General features: G+C 34.7%; 1 protein-coding gene across 2 annotated transcripts in view; it reads right to left on the reverse strand.

Moving 5' to 3' along the window:
• Window positions 1-22,305, reverse strand: part of LOC115887262 (leucine-rich repeat serine/threonine-protein kinase 1) — an 80,535-nt gene that overhangs the window by 15,445 nt on the left and 42,785 nt on the right. For both annotated transcript variants that reach the window (XM_030906644.1, XM_030906643.1), the window contains 8 exons: window positions 20,742-20,914; window positions 20,326-20,690; window positions 10,161-10,385; window positions 9,648-9,991; window positions 8,085-8,217; window positions 7,700-8,030; window positions 3,618-4,296; window positions 1,750-2,208 (listed from right to left, as the gene is read on the reverse strand). In XM_030906644.1, coding sequence (XP_030762504.1) covers window positions 1,750-2,208; window positions 3,618-4,296; window positions 7,700-8,030; window positions 8,085-8,217; window positions 9,648-9,991; window positions 10,161-10,385; window positions 20,326-20,690; window positions 20,742-20,914 — 2,709 coding nt within the window. The remainder of the gene's footprint in view (window positions 1-1,749; window positions 2,209-3,617; window positions 4,297-7,699; window positions 8,031-8,084; window positions 8,218-9,647; window positions 9,992-10,160; window positions 10,386-20,325; window positions 20,691-20,741; window positions 20,915-22,305) is intronic.

Below are 22,305 nucleotides of genomic sequence, written 5' to 3' on the forward strand. Positions count from 1 at the left end.
TTCCTGCTTTTGCTGCTATAATCCTGCCTCATCCTAATTCAGCTTACAAGATTTGACCAGAACAAACATACATAAAACTATAAATCATGAAAGATGACCATCACGTGACAATTGTACTGTTTATCAAAAACAATCGATACCGCCAATTCAAATGTATTAGACAGAGACAAAAACAAACAATCCAAAAACCACGGGAAATACATACATAAAGTAAAAGCCACGAATGTTTGGGAGTGATTCATCGGTCGCTACCATGTGAACTAATCTGTTCAAGGTCACATAAAACTTAATTCCAGTGCCGTGGTGCTTCAAGTCATATAATAATCAACATATAATCTGTTGTAATTTGTTGTTTTAACTGTCAAAGTCTTCTCAAAACATATATTTGGTTATAAATATAAACTGGAATGCCCCATTGGTCGCACTGCAAGCACACCAATTGACTGACGCACAAAAACGAATAAATCAAAGAAATGCGATACAGTATCGTCTTTGTCAATCACGCTAACATTTTAGAATAAGTAGGAGGAGCGCAGGCAAATGATTAGACCGGGCCTTTAAAACCTACGTCTGCGGTAAAAATTTACGTTTTTAATATAAAAATGATAGCGCGCATGTCGATTCTAACTTCATCAAGCGATGATTCACTCCCAAACATTCGTGGCGTTTACTATACCTACATACATACATACATTGCAAATTAAATAAAAGCTTTTAAAAACATTTACAACAGCTTTTATTTAAATGCTCTAAAAAGAAGAAAATAATTTTCTGTAACACTTTTACTATCAAGTTATAATCTCATTACACAATTTATATGATATAAAAACTTGTTGCTGACTTGTCCGCTAGGGCACGGAACGAAACGTAAAAAACAAAAGTTTAAGGATAGATTGACCGTCAAAAATACTTACGTTTCTTTAAAAAAACACACACAAAATAACACAAATCACACTTGTAAGAACTATTAATTCAAATTCATAGTAGGAAACTGGAAAATTTGAGGTTATGGTTCGCGTGTTAATTAAGGCGCTTTCGGATGCCACACTAAAAACTCTAGAGTTACTCTTGAGAACACTGAACCTGCCTTATTTTGTTCAACTGTTGGGAATAATTATTTATGGCTTGGAAGCTTATACATATTTTAGGCAAATAAAGCAAACAAATAGCAGCCTAAGCTGAAACTTATCAAGTTAAAAAAATCATTCCTAATCTTAATGTACAACTGATTACCAGGAATCCATTCGTTCTATTTTAAAAACGACAAGAGTGGCTGGTATAGGCAGGATTATAGCAGCCAAAGCAGGAACTTGTTTCAGCCATCCTGCTTATATTGTGTTGCTATGTGGGACGTCACCAATCGGACTTAAACTTGCTGTATCTTAAAAACAGCAAGTGTTGCTGGGACGAAATTCGCAGCAGGATGCAACAGGGGTATAGCAATGTAAGCAGGAACCAGTTTTGGCGATCCTGCTTCCCATGTGTTGCCAACCGGGAAGTCAGCAACCAAAATAGAAGTAACTATAGCTCAAAATAGGTAGGTGTTGCTGGGTTGGGATTTGAAGGTTGGAATTTGAAGGAGGATAAAGCAGGATTGTAGCAGCCCAAGCAGGATCGTATTTTATAATTCCTGCTTTCAATGCGTTGCTAACTTCCCTCACCTCTTATATAGGCGTAAAATAATATTCTGGGCCGAATTTTTTATAATTTGGTACGCTGTAGAAATTCAGCTGCTCTGTAAAAACCTACCTGTAAAATAATAGCCTGCATAGTATATGGGCCAACCTTCGCGCCTGATCTTCTGTAATGCCTTAATACCAAGTCCAACGCGCCCTGTGGAGCTAAATCCAGTACTAAAGCTAAAGGAGACGTACAAACACCGACAAACGGAACAATATTTGGATGTCGTAGGCTTAACAAAATATTAAGTTCTTGTCTGGCAGTACAATAAGCCTTGCAAGCATACTGTAATGGATCTCTGTCCCATTTTCCTTGAGATGCTTTATAAGCCATAATGGCAGACTGCCGTGCATTTGGGCCAGGTTGCACTGGTTGTAACATCTTCATAGCCACATCTATCATATTATTTGATCCTCTAACTTTGCACGTTCCTCTAAATACAAAACCAAAAGCACCACGCCCCAAAAGCCGTCCTTTTTTAATATTCTCTTTTTTAATTATGTATCTCTCGCCTAAATCAAGAAACATCTAAAACAAAAGTAATAAATTATATAAAAATGCAGTCTTAAAGTTTTGATCTGCCTACGATACCTACGAATATATGACAGTGGAAGTTGTGATTTTAATTGAAAAACATCCATAACATCTATACTTTTTTCGTCTGTTAAAATCAATATCGTCTGTCAAAACCGTCCCCTTACGTTTTATATCAAGCGAATTTTGGCGATAACAAAAGAACAATACTAACGGGAAATTATGTTATAACTTTTTACCTGTCAAAATCTAACAGCGCTTTCAGACGGAGCGGACCGTCCACGACGGACCGCCCCTCGTGTTTTTTCAAGATAGCCGTCGGACGAACTCCGTCGGATGGAGCATACGCGCCCATGTGAAATTGTTCATATAAACTCATGGTACTTTATGGTACTTGCTCGAAATAGCGGACGGTCCGTCGCGGATGCTCCGCTCCATCTGAAAGCGCTGTGAGCCCGTTTGATTACATATTTTCTTCAACGGTATTGTATAATATTAAATAAAACAATACAGTAGTTCAGATAATCTATAGCCAAAATTTAAAACAATTTGTTGACCTTGATACGCGTAATCGGATAGATAGGTATTCATACAAGTTAATAAAATCTATTATTTTAATTTAAAGGAGGAATGTTGGAGGCTAAATTTTACTTTATCTATATTATGAACAAGACCGAAATTTGTCTACGGTAATCGCAAAACATTTTCCGATGCTGAAGCATTTAAACAGTCGAAGCAAAGAGCTTGTGGCTTCCCTGATAAACTATTTTAAACGAGGACGTAACAATAAAGGTCCTTTATTATCCTTGACTGCAGTCAGAAAAGTAAGTTGACTGCTAAGTATATTATACCACTTTCAAAGTTATCTCTACGTTAGTTTTTAGTAAATTCTGTAATTATTAGTTTGTGCATTAATGACATCCTCTTGTTATTACTACTTGTGGTGTTGTAAGATGTACATCAATAAATAAATAAATAATTCATAATAAGGCTTAGAATAATCATAAATAACACTTAGAATATTTCATAATGGACTAGTTTATGCCAATATTTGATAAGTTAAATAAGATATAAAACAAATAAATCAATTAATTATTAAATTAAAAATAAAACGTAAAAATCTTTAAAAAATTATATAATAAATATATTGTTTCCCAATTTTACATTAAGATTCGTCTCATAAATCCATTACAATCTGACAGCGCTGTCGCCATCGCTTGTCACTCAAAGCTGATCATTTGCATCGGAAATTGTTTTGCGATTACCGTATGTAAATGTAAAGTCTGAGCAACGAGAGACAAAATACTGTTTTTAACTGTCAAAGTCTACGCCCATTTGATCATAAAACTTTTTGATCATACGAAACTTATAAATACCCTGATAATAAATTAAATAATACTCACAGTATCGGGTGCAACTCTCAGTAACTTAATATCACCGTGCAAAGGACACGTTACAGCTTTTTCAGAATAAGAAGCTAGAATACACTCCTCGACCATCCAGGAGTAATACAATGTATTTCTGGCAGTTTGATCTTCCAAGTGAACTGCAGGATGTCCTTCTACGGAGGCGTTTCGACTAGAAACGTTTGAATCTGGCCCTACGCCACTGTCACACTCGGAATTATACGACTCTTGAGACTGCCTCACTTTGTAATAATCCCTGTTATAATGGGAATTATCTAACTCTTTATCTCGATGCATCATGTCCTGACTCTGCGAACTAGAAGCGTGACTTGGATCCAAATAATCTTGATGACTTTGCCCGAGACACTGAGGACATGGAATTAAACGTGTCACTAAGAATTTGCCTTCGGATGTATGGACAAATCGAGTGCCTAATGTAGGATACCAATCCTCTAAGAGAATGTCAATGTGATCTACCGCCAGAGCTAGTAATTGAGTAGTAGATTCCTGCGTACATTCTATGACAAGTTCGTCTTTTATTTTAAATTGGCTTATATCTGCCCCATCTGTACGTTTTGGCTTGACAACTAGAGAATCAACGGGGAAATATATCTCTAGTATAGATGAATTTTGTAAGTCGACGTCGCACCATAATCCATCTTGTTTAATTTTAAACCTTAAATATAAAAAATGTCCTGTAGTTTGTTTATATTTATTTTTTTTAAACCAAAATTATACGTAGGTATTATGTTTTAATTTTTTTATATTTTTTATTACTTAGTTCATACATACTTTCGTAGATTAAAAATTCTGTCAAATTTTACATAGTTTGTATTTTTTAAATAAAATAAGAAAGTAAAAAATAAAGTATTTTATACATTCTAATACTTCAACTGAATAGACATTTTTTTCTGATATCAAAATTTTGTTGATACACATTTTCTTTAAAGATTTTGGAGAAATAAACAATTTTTGATAACAAACCTAATGCGGCCATGAAAGTGGCCATGTACACCATTTAAAATTATAAAGAGAGATATCTTAAAGCAACAGAGTTTGCCAAACTATCCACGAAACTGGCAATAATTAATAATGTTCAAAATTTAATATCAAATAAGCATTTTTTTTTAAATTGAACACCTTAATAAATATGCAAACTATTTTATTAAAAAAAACAGATACAGATTACAGAGGTATAAGCGATACCAATTATTAAACTTTTAATTACGTCAGCGAGCCATCTTATCCGATAGTCAAGCAGCACTAAACGCGATCAACTCAGTAACCATCAAATCGAAATTGGTCAAAGAATGCTTAGAGAAGCTGAACAAATTACGCAAAGAAAATAGTCTTTCCACTCTGGGTGCCAGCTCATCAAGGGATATAAGGCAATATGAAAAAGCAAATGATCTAGCTAGAAAAGGAGCGAACACTCCACTAACTGGACCAGAACCGTTCGGTTTTTCAAGCGGAAACCAACTAAAGCGGAACTGAAGAACCTGGAAAGCTCCATCCGTAACCTGGAATGGGAGCTAGTGTTCTTTTTATAACCGCTTTTAGTGCGAAGTGTATTATTGCAACTCATCGCAACCATATGAGAATATTTTAAACGGGAAAGAGATAGTAATGGCCTTTTATGTCCCTTAAGTGCTGTTAAGGAGGTGAATTTTGTTGATGTAAATAATAATAGTTTATATATCAGTGGCGGCTCGTCAGAGTAGGCAAGGTAGGCGGCGCCTACCCTAAGATTTTGGCAGAATTTAAGCGATTTATTACATTACATTATTTACTATTAATGTTGCCAATACATAAAAATACTGTTAATACACGGAAGTGTGTTTTAATAATCAATATTATTTTAATATTTGTGGTTTTGTATATTAACATATTCACTACCGCTGGCGTACGCTGGCCGCTGACTGTGCCGCTGCGTTAGTAAACACTTAATTTTGACCGTTGGAGTGCCTTTGTTCGGCGATTTCTACATCGCCTACTATCAGAGTCGATGCACGACGTACGGCAGTCTTCTGTCTCTGTCTAACTAGTAGTAGGTAGTAGGTAGCGACGCGACGTAAGTCGGGGTTATATCGTATTAAGGCGGGGCTTAGGCGAAATCTCCGGTCGCCTTCGCATGAAGTCGTGGAGGCTCGGTAGGCTTAGATGTTAAAGGGATATTCCGGATATTTCATAAGGAGATATCACATTTCGTTAAGGGGATATTTCATGATTCATTATACGTAGCATTTAAAACTTTTATATGAAAATTCAAAAAACGTTTAAAGCAAATTGGAAACATTTTCGGGCTTGTTCGAAATTATTAAAAATGATATAACCGGTTGTATTTCAGAACACGCCACAGAAATAAAAGATCCCGAAATAAAAAAAAGCGCGTTATTTTATTCGGTGCAAGTAGACGATACAAGATATTACAGAAGAAGAAGTCTCTGTGCTATTTCAATTCGATATGTTAATAAAAGCGGCTAAGTCAAATATCTTTGCGAATTTTATTTTATGAAATATTAGATAACATTGTTATACATTTAGAAATAAGGTTTGCAGATAGATACTCGTATGTCTCAATTATTTTTATTTATCTCTTGCAGATCCGAAATTTAAAGAATCCTATAAAAAATTTCCAACGCATTTAACATCTGATTTAACCAACTTGTTATATTGATACATTTCCAACTTCCAGCGCATTTAATAGTGATTTAACAAACAAAAAATGTTATTGGCCAACATAAATTAATAAATAAATTGCAGGTATTAATAATAGATATGATAAATTCGAGCATAAAATAATTTAAGGAGAATAATCCTGGAAATATATTTCCAGAGGCTTTCAAATTGTTTGTTTTGTTTGTTACTACACCATTTACAAGCACTTGGGTTGAGAGACATTTTTCATGTTTGAAATGCATTAAAATTTATAGTAGAGATTCCATGAAAAATAAACGTTTATCGCCACTTGCCTTACTTTCAATCTAAAAAGATCTTTTCACAGCTCTTCAACAATCTGATGATTTTACTGATATAATAATAAATAACTTTTCTTTATTAAGAGACCGACTCATCAATTTAATATATAAAACATAATTATTCTTTTTCTCAATACTACCAATTTTTAAGTTTGCGTGAATAAATAAAAATAAAATAAAATTCTATGATGTACTCCATAGTAATAGATAAAAAAAATAATAGATAAAATAGATTACTAAAAACTATACTTGTACATTATGTCATTACGTTGAATGCTGTTATTTTTGTTTTAGTTTTGTCCTAAATATTTTTGAGCTATGTTAGAGCTACCCAGAGATGACGACCTATATTTACAAACTGGGCTAGGGTATTATGTAAATTAAGGGGGGGGGGGCAAATAGACGCAACTAAAATTTTGTCGCCTACCCAGTCACACAGGTCACGAGCCGCCACTGTTATATATTTATAATTAATTTATTTTTGTTTCCTAAAATATTTTGATTAACAGAAAATATGTAAAAGTGAGCAACGCTGTACCGGTCAAGCTTAACCACGTGTCTAAATGTTTATTTGGTATAATGTACAGCTAAAATATACCTTAACATCTTATACATACTCCAGTATAAAGATATACCTCGGTGAAAGAATGGGAAAATACAGTATAATTCATATTTTCGACTATGAAAAGGGATACTAAGACACATTCATTTTGAAGATATAATTAGCCTAAACAGTTAAAGTTAAGCCAAATACAGTTAAACAATGCCAGCAAATTATCGCGTCTCTATGGCACATATTTTTTATATTTTAACACGTTAAAAGAAATAGAATGACACTGATAAACCGTAATTGAAATCAGATTAAAAAAACTTTCATGTCTAATAACTAAACACATTCCAGTCTAATTTTGTTAACATACTCCTTTTCTGGTCTTTTTATTCAATGAGGTAGTACAATATATTAACATATTTAAAAAATGTCAATTTAAAATCCACAAAAGTAAGTATGGGGTAATCTATGATAGATTAACAATGGCTCCAAATATCTTATAATCAGCTGTAACTATTTCAAAAAATAGGACCCTCTTCTCAAAAACTTACTTAAACTGCCTATAATGAGCTGCACTATTATGTAAAACTTCTTTAATGCGAAATAAGGTTATGTCTCCATATTTCAATTGCAAGCCAGTTTGCCAAAGAATCCATTCAGCCTTTAGATCTAAGCATTTAGCCAAATTAATATCGTGAGCTAGATCTTTAGGCAAGACAAAGAATGACCTAATAATATCGACTATTGTATCATCAGCTAAAATTCTAGACACCAGACGCGACCAAAATCCGGAGGGAAAATAAGACATTAGCAACAATCTTGTCATTGATTTATCTGACTGTCTAGACGAAACTTCATAAAAGATTTCTTCAATTGGTTCTGCTACAAGAACAGTTAAATTAATTTATCAGGTGGCAGAAATAATAATCCATGTACCTATAGATTTATTTGAACTACTTGGCATGGACATTTGAAACTCTTGTGGGCCCCCTTCTTTATACAGTACTGATTTAGGGGAAACAGTTAATTTTTTATTTCTTACAGCCCATCCTCTAGATCTTAAAGGAACCTTAAGAAAAAAATATTTAGTTCTCCAAGACTATACAGTGTGGTCTGAACTGTATTCCGGAAACATCAGCAGCATATTTTGCAGAAAAAAATAAGTAAAAAAGTTCATATAAATGTATGTACTTAAATGCTTAGTTTCGGAGATACAGAGTGTAGTGTCATTTTTATTTCGATTTTTTATAAATGATTTATGAAGAAACGTAAATATTTGGAGGAAAATTGATGTCTGGGAGTTTTTTGACATGAGAAATTGACATGATCACATGATTTTGATGTCAATATGACTCCTACTTACTTTTAGAGGGCGCCACCTACATATTTTTTAACTGGTTCGAAGAGTAATCACTTTTAGTCCGTACCTGTATAAAACCATGTACTGAGTAAAAAAATATACATTTACGACATTTTTTACGTAAAACCAGGTCTCTTGGAAAAAATCGCTACGAGTAATGGTTCTCGAGATATTTGTAATCGAAATTATCAATACCTGTCATCATTGACATAAATTAAACATGTTGACTAAATAGTTATTAGAATGAAATCATTAATTCGAAATATTTTTCTGCCAAAAGTTCGACAGAAACTATTTTATCGTCATTTCTTCGCAGAAAAACTTGATTAATTTAAAAAAATAAAAATTTGCGGAATTTATTATTTCAGTCAAATAACTATCTACTCAACGTGTTTATTTTTTGTCAATAATGACATGTATTCACAATTTCCATTCTAAATATCTTGAGAACGGTTACTCATAGCGATTTTTACCAAGAGACATTTTTTACGTAAAAAAAACGGAAATGTATATTTTTTCACTTTATACAGATACGGACAAAAAGTTATTACTCTTCAAAACAGTTAAAACACATGTAGGTGGCGCCCCCTACAAATAGGAGTCATATTGACATCAAAATCAAATTTCTCATGTTAAAAAATTCCCAGACCCCAATTTTCATCCAAATATTGACGTTACTTCAAAAATTATTCGGAAAAAATCGAAATAAAAATGAAACTTCTACACCCTGTGTCTCCGAAACTAAGCTATTTTAGGACATACATTTTTACTCATCATTTACTTTTATTTGCAGAATATGCTGTTAAAGTTTCCGGAACACAGTTCGGACCACCCTGTATCTTAAATAAGTGCAAATATTTTAAGGGGTGATAAATTTGGAAAAAAGAAACATTTTTTATTTGTCATTTTTATTTAAAATGAAATGAGAATAACGGAGTTATTTACCAACCTTCAGCACTATTTTTTTAAATTGCAATAAAAATACCAACAAAACGTATAATTTTTAATGCACTTTGCAAAATAAACTTCAATAGCGTATTTCGGGGGAGGAGATACTACCAGTTAAAATACTTGCATTTATTTAAGAGACGCCCAAATAAAGTTCTAATCCATTTTCAATAATAACATTATTACAGTACCTTTACTTTAACCATAGGTTGCACAGCTTGCCCAGGATACATTTGAGCAAGTATCATGTCTTCTTCTGAGGGAAGCAGTGAAGGTATTAGCAGTGTTCGGGAATCCCACGTTAGTGCCACCTCAAATTTATTCAGAAGATTGACGACGTAGCCCCTCGTATCGATAGGACCAATATTACTAGCTTTAAAAACGTGTTTGAGATCGTCTAACTTCATGACGCCAGTTCTTGCAAAAGGATTTATTTCTCGAATTGTCACTACGTGAGCTAACATATCGCACAACCACTGCGGATCAAGAAAATAAAGATCCTTCAAAGTAGCGTCATCATAATGAAGTAGTACTCCTAGAATGTAGACAAAAATAGTAGGCTTGGAAAATGTATCTTTCAGTGTAATGATTTTTAGATAAGTAGAAAAGCCAGATATTTCAGAAACTTTTTATTCGAATTTTTTATATAATTCCACAACCTATTGGTGGACATAAAATAAGCAATATAATTATAATAAACTTACCATTGTCATGCAAAAAAAGAGTAGCTTGGTGTAGTTCTGCCCAATCTCTGAATGTTTTGTTATATCTTTGTTGCATTTCTGCTATCACCATAGATTTATACTGCTCAGACGTCAACACTGGATCTAAACCATTTATTCTTCTTTCTGCTGCTATATAATTAACAACGTCTTCTAGAGCTAAATATGTCGCAGGTACCTTTTGTTCTAACAGCAGTTCCTTACTTCCTAAAAAATGTATTTCTCATTGATAGTTTGTTATGAATAGTACTATACGAAAAAAAAAACGGCGTCAGCGATGGCTATGAAATGAAGATCGCTGTCATTTCATATGTAAAATTATATGGAAAATGTAATCGATCGTCATTTCCAATGGAAGCCGTTTTTTTTTCGATCATACGGTATTATCTAATTTCACTCAATCCAATGATTTAAGTTTTACTCACTAGAAGAGCACTTACTCTGATAAAATCACAAATAATTCACAGCAATTTGAAATTTTGAACTAGTTAATAAAGACACACTGACAAAAAAGATTACCAAAAAATAGCAGAATGTGCAATACCAAAATAAAACATTCTGATATACAGAGAAGACCAGGCTACTAGTAACATAGCAAGCTGCCGGACGAATTTACGTTTACCCGATTTGGGTTCGTACTAGAGATTCACTGCCGGCTAGTCGGCTGGTCAGGCAGTACGCAGTTGCAGTTGTGCTTGGGCGGGTCGGTCGTGACACTAGGGATACGACGCGAGGAGTGCCGAGTATTTATTATTTTCATTTTAAGTGTTTACCTTCACTTAAGGTAACATTTAAAATAAAAATACTTAAATATTTATTATTTGAGTGTGTTTACAAGCCAAAATTAAAAATAAATAAATTCTCTAAACCCGAGAAAAAAATATTACTCTAAATAAAAAAAAGTGATAACAAGTGTTCAAAAAGACCACCTTCTTGTGCTAGACAGAAGCCTAGGCGGTCGTAAAATCCCCGTCTGACATTGGCTAACATATTAGGGCTAATAGTTTGGAAAGGCTCTCATATTTTTACTTGAAGCTCATCCAGATTATTAGCCCTATTATGACCATACACTTTGAATTTTACATAACCCTACAAAAAGAAATCATTGGGAGAAAGATCTGGTGATGTAGCGGGCCATAAAATAGTTCCATGTTCACTAATTAAACGGTTGGGAAAAGTATTGTTCAAATATTCTTGAACAATACGGGTATTGTGGGCAGGGCAACCATCTTGTTGAAACCAGACATTGTGGAATCTTTCTCCCAATAACTCACGAATTCTAGCGACAATCTGCTGCTGTAACAAGTCCAAATACTTTGCAACAGTTAAATTACCCTTTATAAAAAATGGACCAATCATATGCTCCCCTACAAAACCACCCGAAACACTTGCTTTAACTCCTGTTCTTCATTAATCAACACATCAGGCATTTTGTGTTTTTGTGCGGACACGCACCCATGTGTTTCAAAATTATTAATAACTCTTGATATAGTAGGTAAAGATGAAATTGGCCTGTTTACAAAAGTTTGTGGAAAAACTGTTTATATATCCCTTTGAATAAGAAGACTAAGGAAGGAGCATAATGCTATCCATGTATTCATGCATGGTGGGCGGAAAAAGGACTCTAGGGTGGCAATCCTTGACAGTTCTGTTTGACGATTCATTTGACACATTTGAATTTGATTTGAAATGTTGTGGATTTGTCAGTTTTTACGGAGCTTATTTTATGTTATTTATTATTTATTCTACTACTGATAGTTGTATAAAGGTAGTAAATCTAGATGGAAATTGTGGCAGAACTTAAATTAACAGTGACACTATCGCGATCTATCGAAAAAGACTCTAAAATAGTTGGTTGTGTAGCGTGCGGTAGATCTCGGCAAAAATCCAGTGAAATAATGGAACAACTTTTTGCTAGTAAGTGACTATATAATATACATACGTGTAGTAAACCGATCATTTATGAAATTCACTTAAATTAACTAATTATATATTTTTTCTTGCATTTTTGCTTTTATTTACTACTTGTCAAAGATTAGATGCCAAAGAATTTAGATACGTCAATTTGACTTACCTGCTTCAGTAGCATATCGGATGTTTATGGTTATAAATAATTATTATAACTTATCTATTTTCATTAGAATTTTATATTTTTATAACAATTTTAATAACAACCAACATTTATTCACAACGTAAAATAAAAAAAATTATTGACTCTACCCCACGTCTACCCCCGACATCATAGTTTTGCATTTTTTAAATAAAATTGGAACGGCACTGATAAACCGGAATTTAAGTCGGCCATATTTGAGGCCCATCGCGGTGGACCTAAGATTTTTGATATCCCCCTTCCTTAGTCGTCTTATTCAAAGGTATATCCCGATAAGACCTATTTTGGAAATACCATTTTACAATTTACAATTTGAATTTTCTCACGAACTTCGTAAACATCCATTATTTTACTAAAAAAAATAAATTTTACACGAGAGCTGTAGCGGGAATCTATGTATTCGTTTTGGCTATTAAAACACGAATAAATACAAATTCTGTAACATTCTTATTACATATCTACCTATTTTTATTTTACGATGTACTTAAACAGCCGTTAAACGGTAGGCTACTATGCCGTTAATAGATATTGTGACGTCGTTCATGTCGGCGGAAAGTAATGCCTAGCCTTAAGCTTTCTGCAAGAGCACCTGTGGGTCAGTGGCTGAGGCTATCGCTTCGTGAGTCGCCTACTAGCTGCGGTACCGTGCGGACGCAGTGTTCAGGGCCACTTGCGAGTGTTTTTTGCACCGATTTATTTATCTACCTCGCGCGGCGCGAAGATAAAGAAATATTTATTTTTTACTGCATTTGTTTTTATAACAATTCAAAATAGATTCATCTGAATCTAACTCAAATGTTTCCTGGATCGGGGGGATGACCCTCGACCATAATATTAACACCAAGGGATCTTCGGCACCAACCCAGGACACAACCAGCAAAATAGTGAAAAGGGCAAATAAGCTTGTAAAACTCTTGCAAACCAACATCAAAACCCGCAATTGTCAACATTGCGCTAGAAGTGTACTGACAATCACAAAGAACGCCACGTCAAAAAAGGTTGATACTGAGGCAATTAGTGTAACCCTCAAAGAAATCGAGCAGCACCTAGAAAAATTGCATGGCATCTCCGATACTGAGCCAAAAACATCCACCTCCCAAATAACCAAGGGGAAACACGAAGAGACTACCACGAGAGAAATGGACACTGCTTCAGTAAGCTCTGATCTATTTGTGAGTCCAAAAATCACAGTACCACTGTCTGCATTAATAAATAAAAGAAAACGAACGCCAGAAACAGCCACGGCAAACAAATTTAGTAGACTAAATAATGACGAAAATCTATCTTCGACAGATTCGGAAACAGACACCGAAACCGAAATAAAACGAAAATCAAAAAGTACGTTTAAGAAAAATTTTGAGAACATCAAAACCTCGAAAAAGAGAAAACCTCCCCCAATTGTACTCCAAGGAACAATCAATGATCACAAAACATGTATCCAGAAGTTCAAAGAACACATCAAAGCAGAATTTTCATTGAAGTATAATATAAATACTACAGTCATTCAAACCAACAATATCCAAGACTATGACAATCTGAAGAAATACTTAGAGAATGATAATTCAGGAATAGAATTTCACACATATACACCAAGAGACAACGCCTCACACGCCTTTGTACTACGCGGACTCCACAAAGATACTATCACGGAAAATATCAAAGCAACCTTAAAAGATGAATTAAAAATACCAATCAACGAAGTCTATAAAATGAAAACGAAGAACGAAAACTACCCGCTATTTATGGTTACCACAAATAAAAACGTCTTGCTAAAAGTACTAAACGAAAAAGCAAGCGTTATCGAATACACTAGAGTATACTGGGAACGTCGCAAAAACGATAGAATAATCATACAATGTCGAAGATGTCAAGTTTGGGGACATACAACCAACAACTGTAGAAGAGCCCCAAAATGTGTGAAATGTGCCGAAAACCACTATAGCTACAACTGTACAAAACCCCTAGACCAACCAGCTAAATGTGCAAACTGCAATGGAGATCATACAGCAGCCAACCCGGAATGTCCGGTATATAAGGAAAAACTACAAAGCTTAGAACACAGAAAATCTGCAACATCAGGGCCCCAAAAACAGACATACCGTTCAGCACCACCACCGACAGTCAACGCCTGGGAAGAAAGAAACAGAAGAAAAGAACAAGAGGCAGCAACGGTTACACAACAACGTAGCACCCAACCACCTAGATCAAACTACGCGAAAACAGACCGAGAGGAAGGTATGTTTAACGCCGACAATTTTATGAATTCCTACAGCGATGTCATTCGAGATGCTGAAGAAATAAATCGTATGATTAATTTTACTGAGTTAAGTCGAGCTTTGGCATCGCTGAAGGAACTCCTAAAAAATGCTCACACGGGTATGGAAGTGATTAGGGTTATGCTTGGCTTTGAACAAAACCAAGTCACTAAATACAACATAATACGCCAACAAGACTAAATTTTACACCTGACAAATAATGACTAAACTGAACATTGTACTGTGGAACGCCAATGGACTAAGACATAAAATGTCCGAGCTTATACACTTCTTATCAATATACAAAGTTGATATCATGTGCATAAGTGAGACTAAACTTACTGACATAGACCGTATAAAAATTAGACATTTTAGTGTCCACCGACAGGACAGGACACAAAGACGCGGAGGAGGTGTAGCAATATTAGTAAGAGCACGTATACCACATAAGCTATTAAACATTAACTTACAAAGTTCCGTAGAACACATCATTATCAAATTAAGTGATGATACTCATATTGTTGCATGCTATAACCCTCCATCCAACACACTGACTCACAATGACTTAGACAATCTTATTTCTCCTTTCCCTCGAGTATTATTAATGGGTGATTTAAATGCGCGACACATAGCCTGGAAAAATCACGTAAATAACACTAGTGGACTAAACCTATATACATATACGCTTAACAATAATGTTGCGCTCTTACACACCTCTACTCCCACCCATATACCCCTCAATGGCATGACCCCAACGTATATAGATATAGTATTAAATAAAAATATTACTCAATATATCCAACTATCCACAAAAAATGAACTTAACTCCGATCATCTTCCGGTATTTTTCTCAATATCAAGTAATATTAACACACAAAACTATACCAACCTAGCATGGACATACAATAATGCCAACTGGGATCAATATAAAAATCTTATCAATCAAAATCTTCAAATAAACAATAATATAAGCACAGCACAGGACATCAATAGAGAGGTGGAGCGTTTTACTGACTTAATTCAAAACGCTCGAGCTGTCATTGGTAAGAAAGTGCGTATCAGGCCTAGAGAAGACGTCTTACCTGAAGAAATAACGGACCTAATCAAAGCGCGGAACAACCTAAGAAAAATATGGCAAAGACATAGACGACCACAAGATAGAGAGCAATTCAATCTATTGTCCGGACAGATTACTCTAAAAATAGCTCAACACAAAAATAATATCTGGCAAACTAAATTACAAGGCCTAAATATAAGAGACAACTCTCTATGGAAAATGACAAAAATACTGACTAAAACATTTCGGACTATTCCGACATTGGAAGACAATAACATAGAAGCTTTTGACGACAAACAGAAATCCGAGATGTTCGCTAAGCAGTTTGCAACAGTTCACACTCCACGACCAAGTACAACTAACGAACAGCGAGATATTGATGAATGCATTACTAATCTACCTAGATCGGAAATGGATGAACAAGCAAAACGCGACACATATATATCACATAAAAACTTAAAAATGGCAATCAGGAGCTTTTCAAACAATAAAGCGCCTGGTCCAGATGGTATTAGCTACCTACTTCTTAAAAAATTGCCGAGAAAAGCACAAGTGCAGTTGCTGTATTTGATTAATGCGATTGTCCGAATCCAATACTTTCCAATTGCCTGGAAAGAAGCAATAGTAATACCAATATATAAAGTAGGAAAAGATGCAACGAAACCAGGAAGCTACAGGCCTATAGCATTATTGAATACAATGGCAAAAGTATCTGAAAAACTTATATTACACCAACTAACAAAACACGCAGAAAATAACAAAACATTGCCTAGTGAACAATTCGGTTTCAGACGCGGACACAACACCACTCTACTTGCTGCAAGAATGATACACGATGCACAGACGGGATTCCAGCGACAGCAGTCTACTCTAGCCTTATTTCTGGATGTGGAGAAGGCCTTCGATGCTGTCTGGCATGAAGGTCTTCTTTACAAGCTCCTCTTTATACATAATTATCCCCTACATATTGTAAATCTAATAAAATCCTATCTCCAAGGTCGTTACTTCCGAGTGAGGGTGGGCAATTCTCTGTCTTCTCAAAAACTTATACGCGCTGGTGTCCCACACAGGGCACAGTAATCGCACCACTACTATACTCTTTATATACCGCTGACATTCCTCGATATCCAAATACAAACTTTGGACAATACGCGGATGACACTGTTTTATATGCTTCCTCTTACTACGTGAATATTGCCAATAAACAACTGAAGTATCACCTATTGAGACTATTGCCTTATTTCGAAAAGTGGAAAATAAAGATCAATTCTACAAAAACGGAACAATTACTTCTTACACAGAAAATTAGTAACGTAACTGTCCATGAACCATTAAAAATTGATGGTACAGCTATTCAGCCAAAATCCTGTGTCAAGTATCTTGGTATTAAAATTGACAAGCGGCTGTCATTCGTATCAAATACGACCTATAGGATACAACAGACTTACGCAGCATTACAGAAATTGTATTCTTTACTGTCACCTAGATCGCATATGACGGTAGATAATAAAATATTGCTTTATAAAACTATACTCAGGCCTACCCTAACATACGCATGCCCAGTATGGATTAAGATCTCAAATAAACAAAGACTGCGACTACAACGGTTACAAAATAAGACACTAAGGAAAATCACCGGATATGACAGATATACTCGTATAGCACATTTACATGAAAATACTGGATTAGAGACAATAAACGAATTTATCGACACAATAGGACAAAAATTTTACAAGACGCAAATTTATAATTCGCCCCTAACATCAAATATAACGCAACAAAGGCAGCACAATGTGATAAATATGAAACATTTGCCGATATACTCACGGCTACCTATATATAGTGAGTAATGTTCTCAGACTCAGAGCATAAATTAAATAATTATAGACGCTGACCACAAAGACACACAAAACGTAACATCAATCACTCCTAAGTTCAGACTACTCTCAACCGTGTACATAAAATATGTACATCAGTTGCAGAATAGACTGAAGACTACTACATCACAACTAAACATACAAACAATAAAATTACCGAAAATCTACTAGATATTACGAAGGTTTTTTTAAGAGTTTTTTCCTCCGATTCTACGGATCTGATTTAAGTAACCAACATATTTATTAAAATAAAACACGTCGGCATTGCCTCTATACTCCCAATACATGTGTGAGCAAAAGCGGAACATGCAGTCCTCGCCCGGTCAATAAAAGAGCTACCTAGGGCAAACACCGGCCCCCCTGTTCACAGGGTTCGCTTAGGTGGTTGAGTGCTTCGTCAGAAGAACAACATACCATCTTATCATGTTATTTTATTTATTGTATATATTGTATATAGCACCTTTTTATTGTATTTAAGGAGACATTCTCAATAAATGCTTTGAAACTTGAAACTTGAACTATCGCTTCGTAAGCGAATGGTCCGGGTTCAAATCTCACGCCGACCAAGACTTTTTTATATTTTTTTTTGCTTATAGCGTGATCTTATTGCATTGGTTTCACTCTTTTTATTTGGGTTGGCTTAGTTAGTTATGGCGGGTTGGTTAGCGTGGTTATTTGGAGGGTGTTAATTCATTGGTTAGTTGATTATTTGGTGGGGTTGGTTGATTTTTACTAATTTATATTTGTTTTTTATATTTTTTATCAGTGTCGAGGTTAGTTGCGTTGGTTAAGTTGATTATTTGGTGGGGTCGATAGCGTTGGTTAGTCCTTATAAAATTTCTATATTTCATAAAGCCGTCAAGTGCGTCACATCAACGACGTCATACCTATTAACGGCATTTTAGTAAGCTACCGTTTAACGGGAGTTTAAGTACAGCGTTTATTTTTTCGCATTTTTTCGCCTGCTTTCTATCCGGCCGACGGGTATACGCTAATTCGTCCGGTTCTGCCTATGTTACTACTACGGTGGTCCGGTCTGTATGTTAATAACATGACATTTGATGTTATTCATAATTCGATTTTACCTCTAGTCCAAAATATAAATAAAAAACCTCAAAAAATATTTATTTTTAGCTATTTAGATTCTGTTAAATCACATTTTTTCATATGAACGATAAAACAAAGCGAATCTAATAAAAATAATTGCTGATGTTCTAATATTATTCCGCTTATATTAATTAAAATTACTCATGTCGTTAGATCGACTTTCTTATTTTACGAAAAAATATAATTATTGTTTCGTATAATGTACTGATAAGTGATACACATAAAACAGATTTCTTAAAAAGTTTTCTCTTTTGTTATTGGTCGATACATTTCTTCTATGCGGTTTTGCCGGATTTTGCACCAAAATTTCAAACTGCACAAGTAAGTAGGTGTTTACGAAAAATGTTGTCTAGGGTTGGGACTTTAATTTTCACAATTAGTTACTCATTTTACAGCAGCTGTAATAGATTCTTAAACAACTGTCGAACAGAAATGAGCATTACTGAATACCTTAGATACATTATCTTTGTTTATTATTTTATTTCTCGTACGAACAGACAACACTGTATGCCGCTTTTTATTTTGTCTCTCTGTCTGTCAACTGGTCGTATATATTTATCTCTGTCGTATGCATTACAGTACAGACCACGTTAATAAAGTGACCAGGGCTAGTATAATATGTAATATCATTTTAAAACTATAAAAAACAACACATTTTTGTTTCCACAATGACTTAATAGGAAAATTAACATATGGTAATCGCAAAACAATTTCCGATGCACGTGATCAACTTTGAGTGACAAGCGATGGCTCCAGCGTTGCCAGATTGTGATGGATTTATGAGATGAATCTTAATTTAAAAGCGACAAACAATATATTTATTATATCATTTTTTAAAGATTTTTACTTTTTTTTTAATTTAATAACTAATATTTTAGTAATTAATTGATTTATATGTTTTATAGTTTATTTTACTTATTACATATTGGCAAAAACTAGTCCATTATGAAGATTATTCTAAGCGTTATTATGGGTTATCTATTTGTTTATTGATGTACATCTTACAACGCCATAGTACTAACAAGTAAGAGGGTGCTATTAATGCACAAACTAATAATCACAGAATTTAATAAAAACTAACGTAGAAATAACTTTGAAATGGTGTAATCTGCTTATCAATCAAACTTACTTCTCTGGCTGCAGTTAAGGGTAATAAAGGACATTTATTGTCACGTTCTCGTTCAAAATAGTTTATCAGGGAAGCTACAAGCTCTTTGCTTCGACTGTTTAAATGCTTCGGCATATTTTCAATATACAATTTCAAGAAATGCAACACAAAAACTCGAAAATTTAGTTTTTAAAAGAACTGTTTGTGCTTTTAAAGTAGTTTTTTTAAAAGACTATGAAAGTAAGCAAAAAATGAGAATTACCCACAAAGATTCAACAACAACACGATATTATACAAAATATAGACTGACATTAGGATAATTGTCAAATAATAAACGATAACCTTGATGAAAACGGAGCAATGTGACCAACATAGCGATAATAAAATTCGGTTTAAATTAATTTTTGCAGCTTTAATCTAAATAAAATATCTGTTACAATCACTTGCTCTATAAAGTCAAATAAAGAGCTGCTCGGTATCAAATTATACAACAAATTTAAACATTTTTGCCAATATTTCATTTGGTCAGGTTTATAGACTTTAGTGTCAATGTCTATATGATTGATGACGTGCATCGAAAAATGGTTTGGGATTAAAATAGCATACAATTATTACATCTTACATTTACCTTACCTGGGGGTTTCAAGCTGAATACTGTATCATAAATTAAATTACATAACAATTTAATGTTATGTTTCGTTTTGCAACTAATTTCAATAGTATCGAGAACTCTAGGCAATCCACATTTTTCAGCATCGACGACATTTATAAACCTATCTCTGATTATTTGCTGATAATCCTCGGATATGTTTGGATTAAATTCTTGCACGACATCGTAATGAGTGCCGACTATAATCACTGGCGAGTTTGGAGCTCTAGCTTGAATATTAACGAGCCATTGTAAAATCTCGTTTATACCTCTATGGCCGTCGGTAATTTTCCAAACTACCAGGTAAAGACTTCTCTTTGACAAGAAATATTGATGTGTGGCATAATATCTATAAAAAAAAATTAAAGTATGCTTCTAAAAAGGAACAGTTTTTACATACTCCCTTTGTCCGCCAAAGTCCCAAGTTCTGAATACAACAGGGCCGTAGGTAGACTGATTTCGTATTTTTTTCTCGTAAACCCAGTCTCCAATATCCACTCCCACAGTAGACATATTAGTACCTTTGGATGTTTTCACGTTTATATTTTTGTTTCCCATTCTCTTTGCCCAATGCTATAAATAAGTATAACATATTAAATATAGATTAAAATTATATAAGGATTCTTGCCACTTAACTGCTGATATAGAAATTTAATTCTACGCTGTGTTTGTCATGATGCGGATCAACCTGCTCTCACTACCGGTTTCGGAGCCCTACTCCATCATCAGGTAAGCCTGGGCAGATCCACAAAATGACAACCACAGCGCAGAGATAGTTAATTCCGACTTGTCGGAAAGTGTCGGTTAGATATTAAGTCCCGAACGGGAGATAGCGGCCTGCGTGCAATGGTAGTACTCTCGTACCACCGAGGCGCACTATCGATAGTAAAAGGATGGTAAAAGGCTTTTTTTCAGGCAAGCCAAATTATAAAATAGAAAACAAATTTCTTGCAGTATAAGTATATAATAAAATTATATAAGAATTCTTGCCACTTAACTGCTGATATAGAAATTTAATTCTGCGCTGTGTTTGTCATGATGCGGACCAACCTGCTCTCACTACCGGTTTCGGATCCACAAAATGACAACCACAGCGCAGAGATAGTTAATTCCGACTTGTCGGAAAGTGTCGGTTAGATATTAAGTCCCGAACGGGAGATAGCGGCCTGCGTGCAATGGCAGTACTCTCGTACCACCGAGGCGCACTATCGATAGTAAAAGGATGGTAAAAGGCTTTTTTTCAGGCAAGCCAAATTATAAAATAGAAAACAAATTTCTTGCAGTATAGGTATATAATAAAATTATATAAGGATTCTTGCCAATTAACTGCTGATATAAAAATTTAATTCTACGCTGTGTTTGTCATGATGCGGATCAACCTGCTCTCACTACCGGTTTCGGAGCCCTACTGCATCATCAGGTGAGCCTGGGCAGATCCACAAAATGACAACCACAGCGCAGAGTTAGTTAATTCCGACTTGTCGGAAAGTGTCGGTTAGATATTATAATTTTATTATATACCTATACTGCAAGAAATTTGTTTCTATTTTATAATTTGGCTTGCCTGAAAAAAAGCCTTTTACCATCCTTTTGCTATCGATACTGCGCCTCGGTGGTACGAGAGTACTGCCATTGCACGCAGGCCGCTATCTCTCGTTCGGGACTTAATATCTAACCGACACTTTCCGACAAGTCGGAATTAACTATCTCTGCGCTGTGGTTATCATTTTGTGGATCTGTCCAGGCTCACCTGATGATGGAGTAGGGCTCCGAAACCGATAGTGAGAGCAGGTTGGTCCGCATCATGACAAACACAGCGTAGAATTAAATTTCTATAAGTTAAGTGGCAAGAATCCTTATATAATTTTATTATATACCTATACTGCAAGAAATTTGTTTTCTATTTTATAATTTTGGCTTGCCTGAAAAAAAGCCTTTTACCATCCTTTTACTATCGATAGTGA

Source organism: Sitophilus oryzae, unplaced genomic scaffold (genome assembly GCF_002938485.1).
Source record: "Sitophilus oryzae breed Bouriz unplaced genomic scaffold, Soryzae_2.0 scaffold_557_pilon_pilon, whole genome shotgun sequence".
NCBI lineage: Eukaryota > Metazoa > Arthropoda > Insecta > Coleoptera > Curculionidae > Sitophilus > Sitophilus oryzae.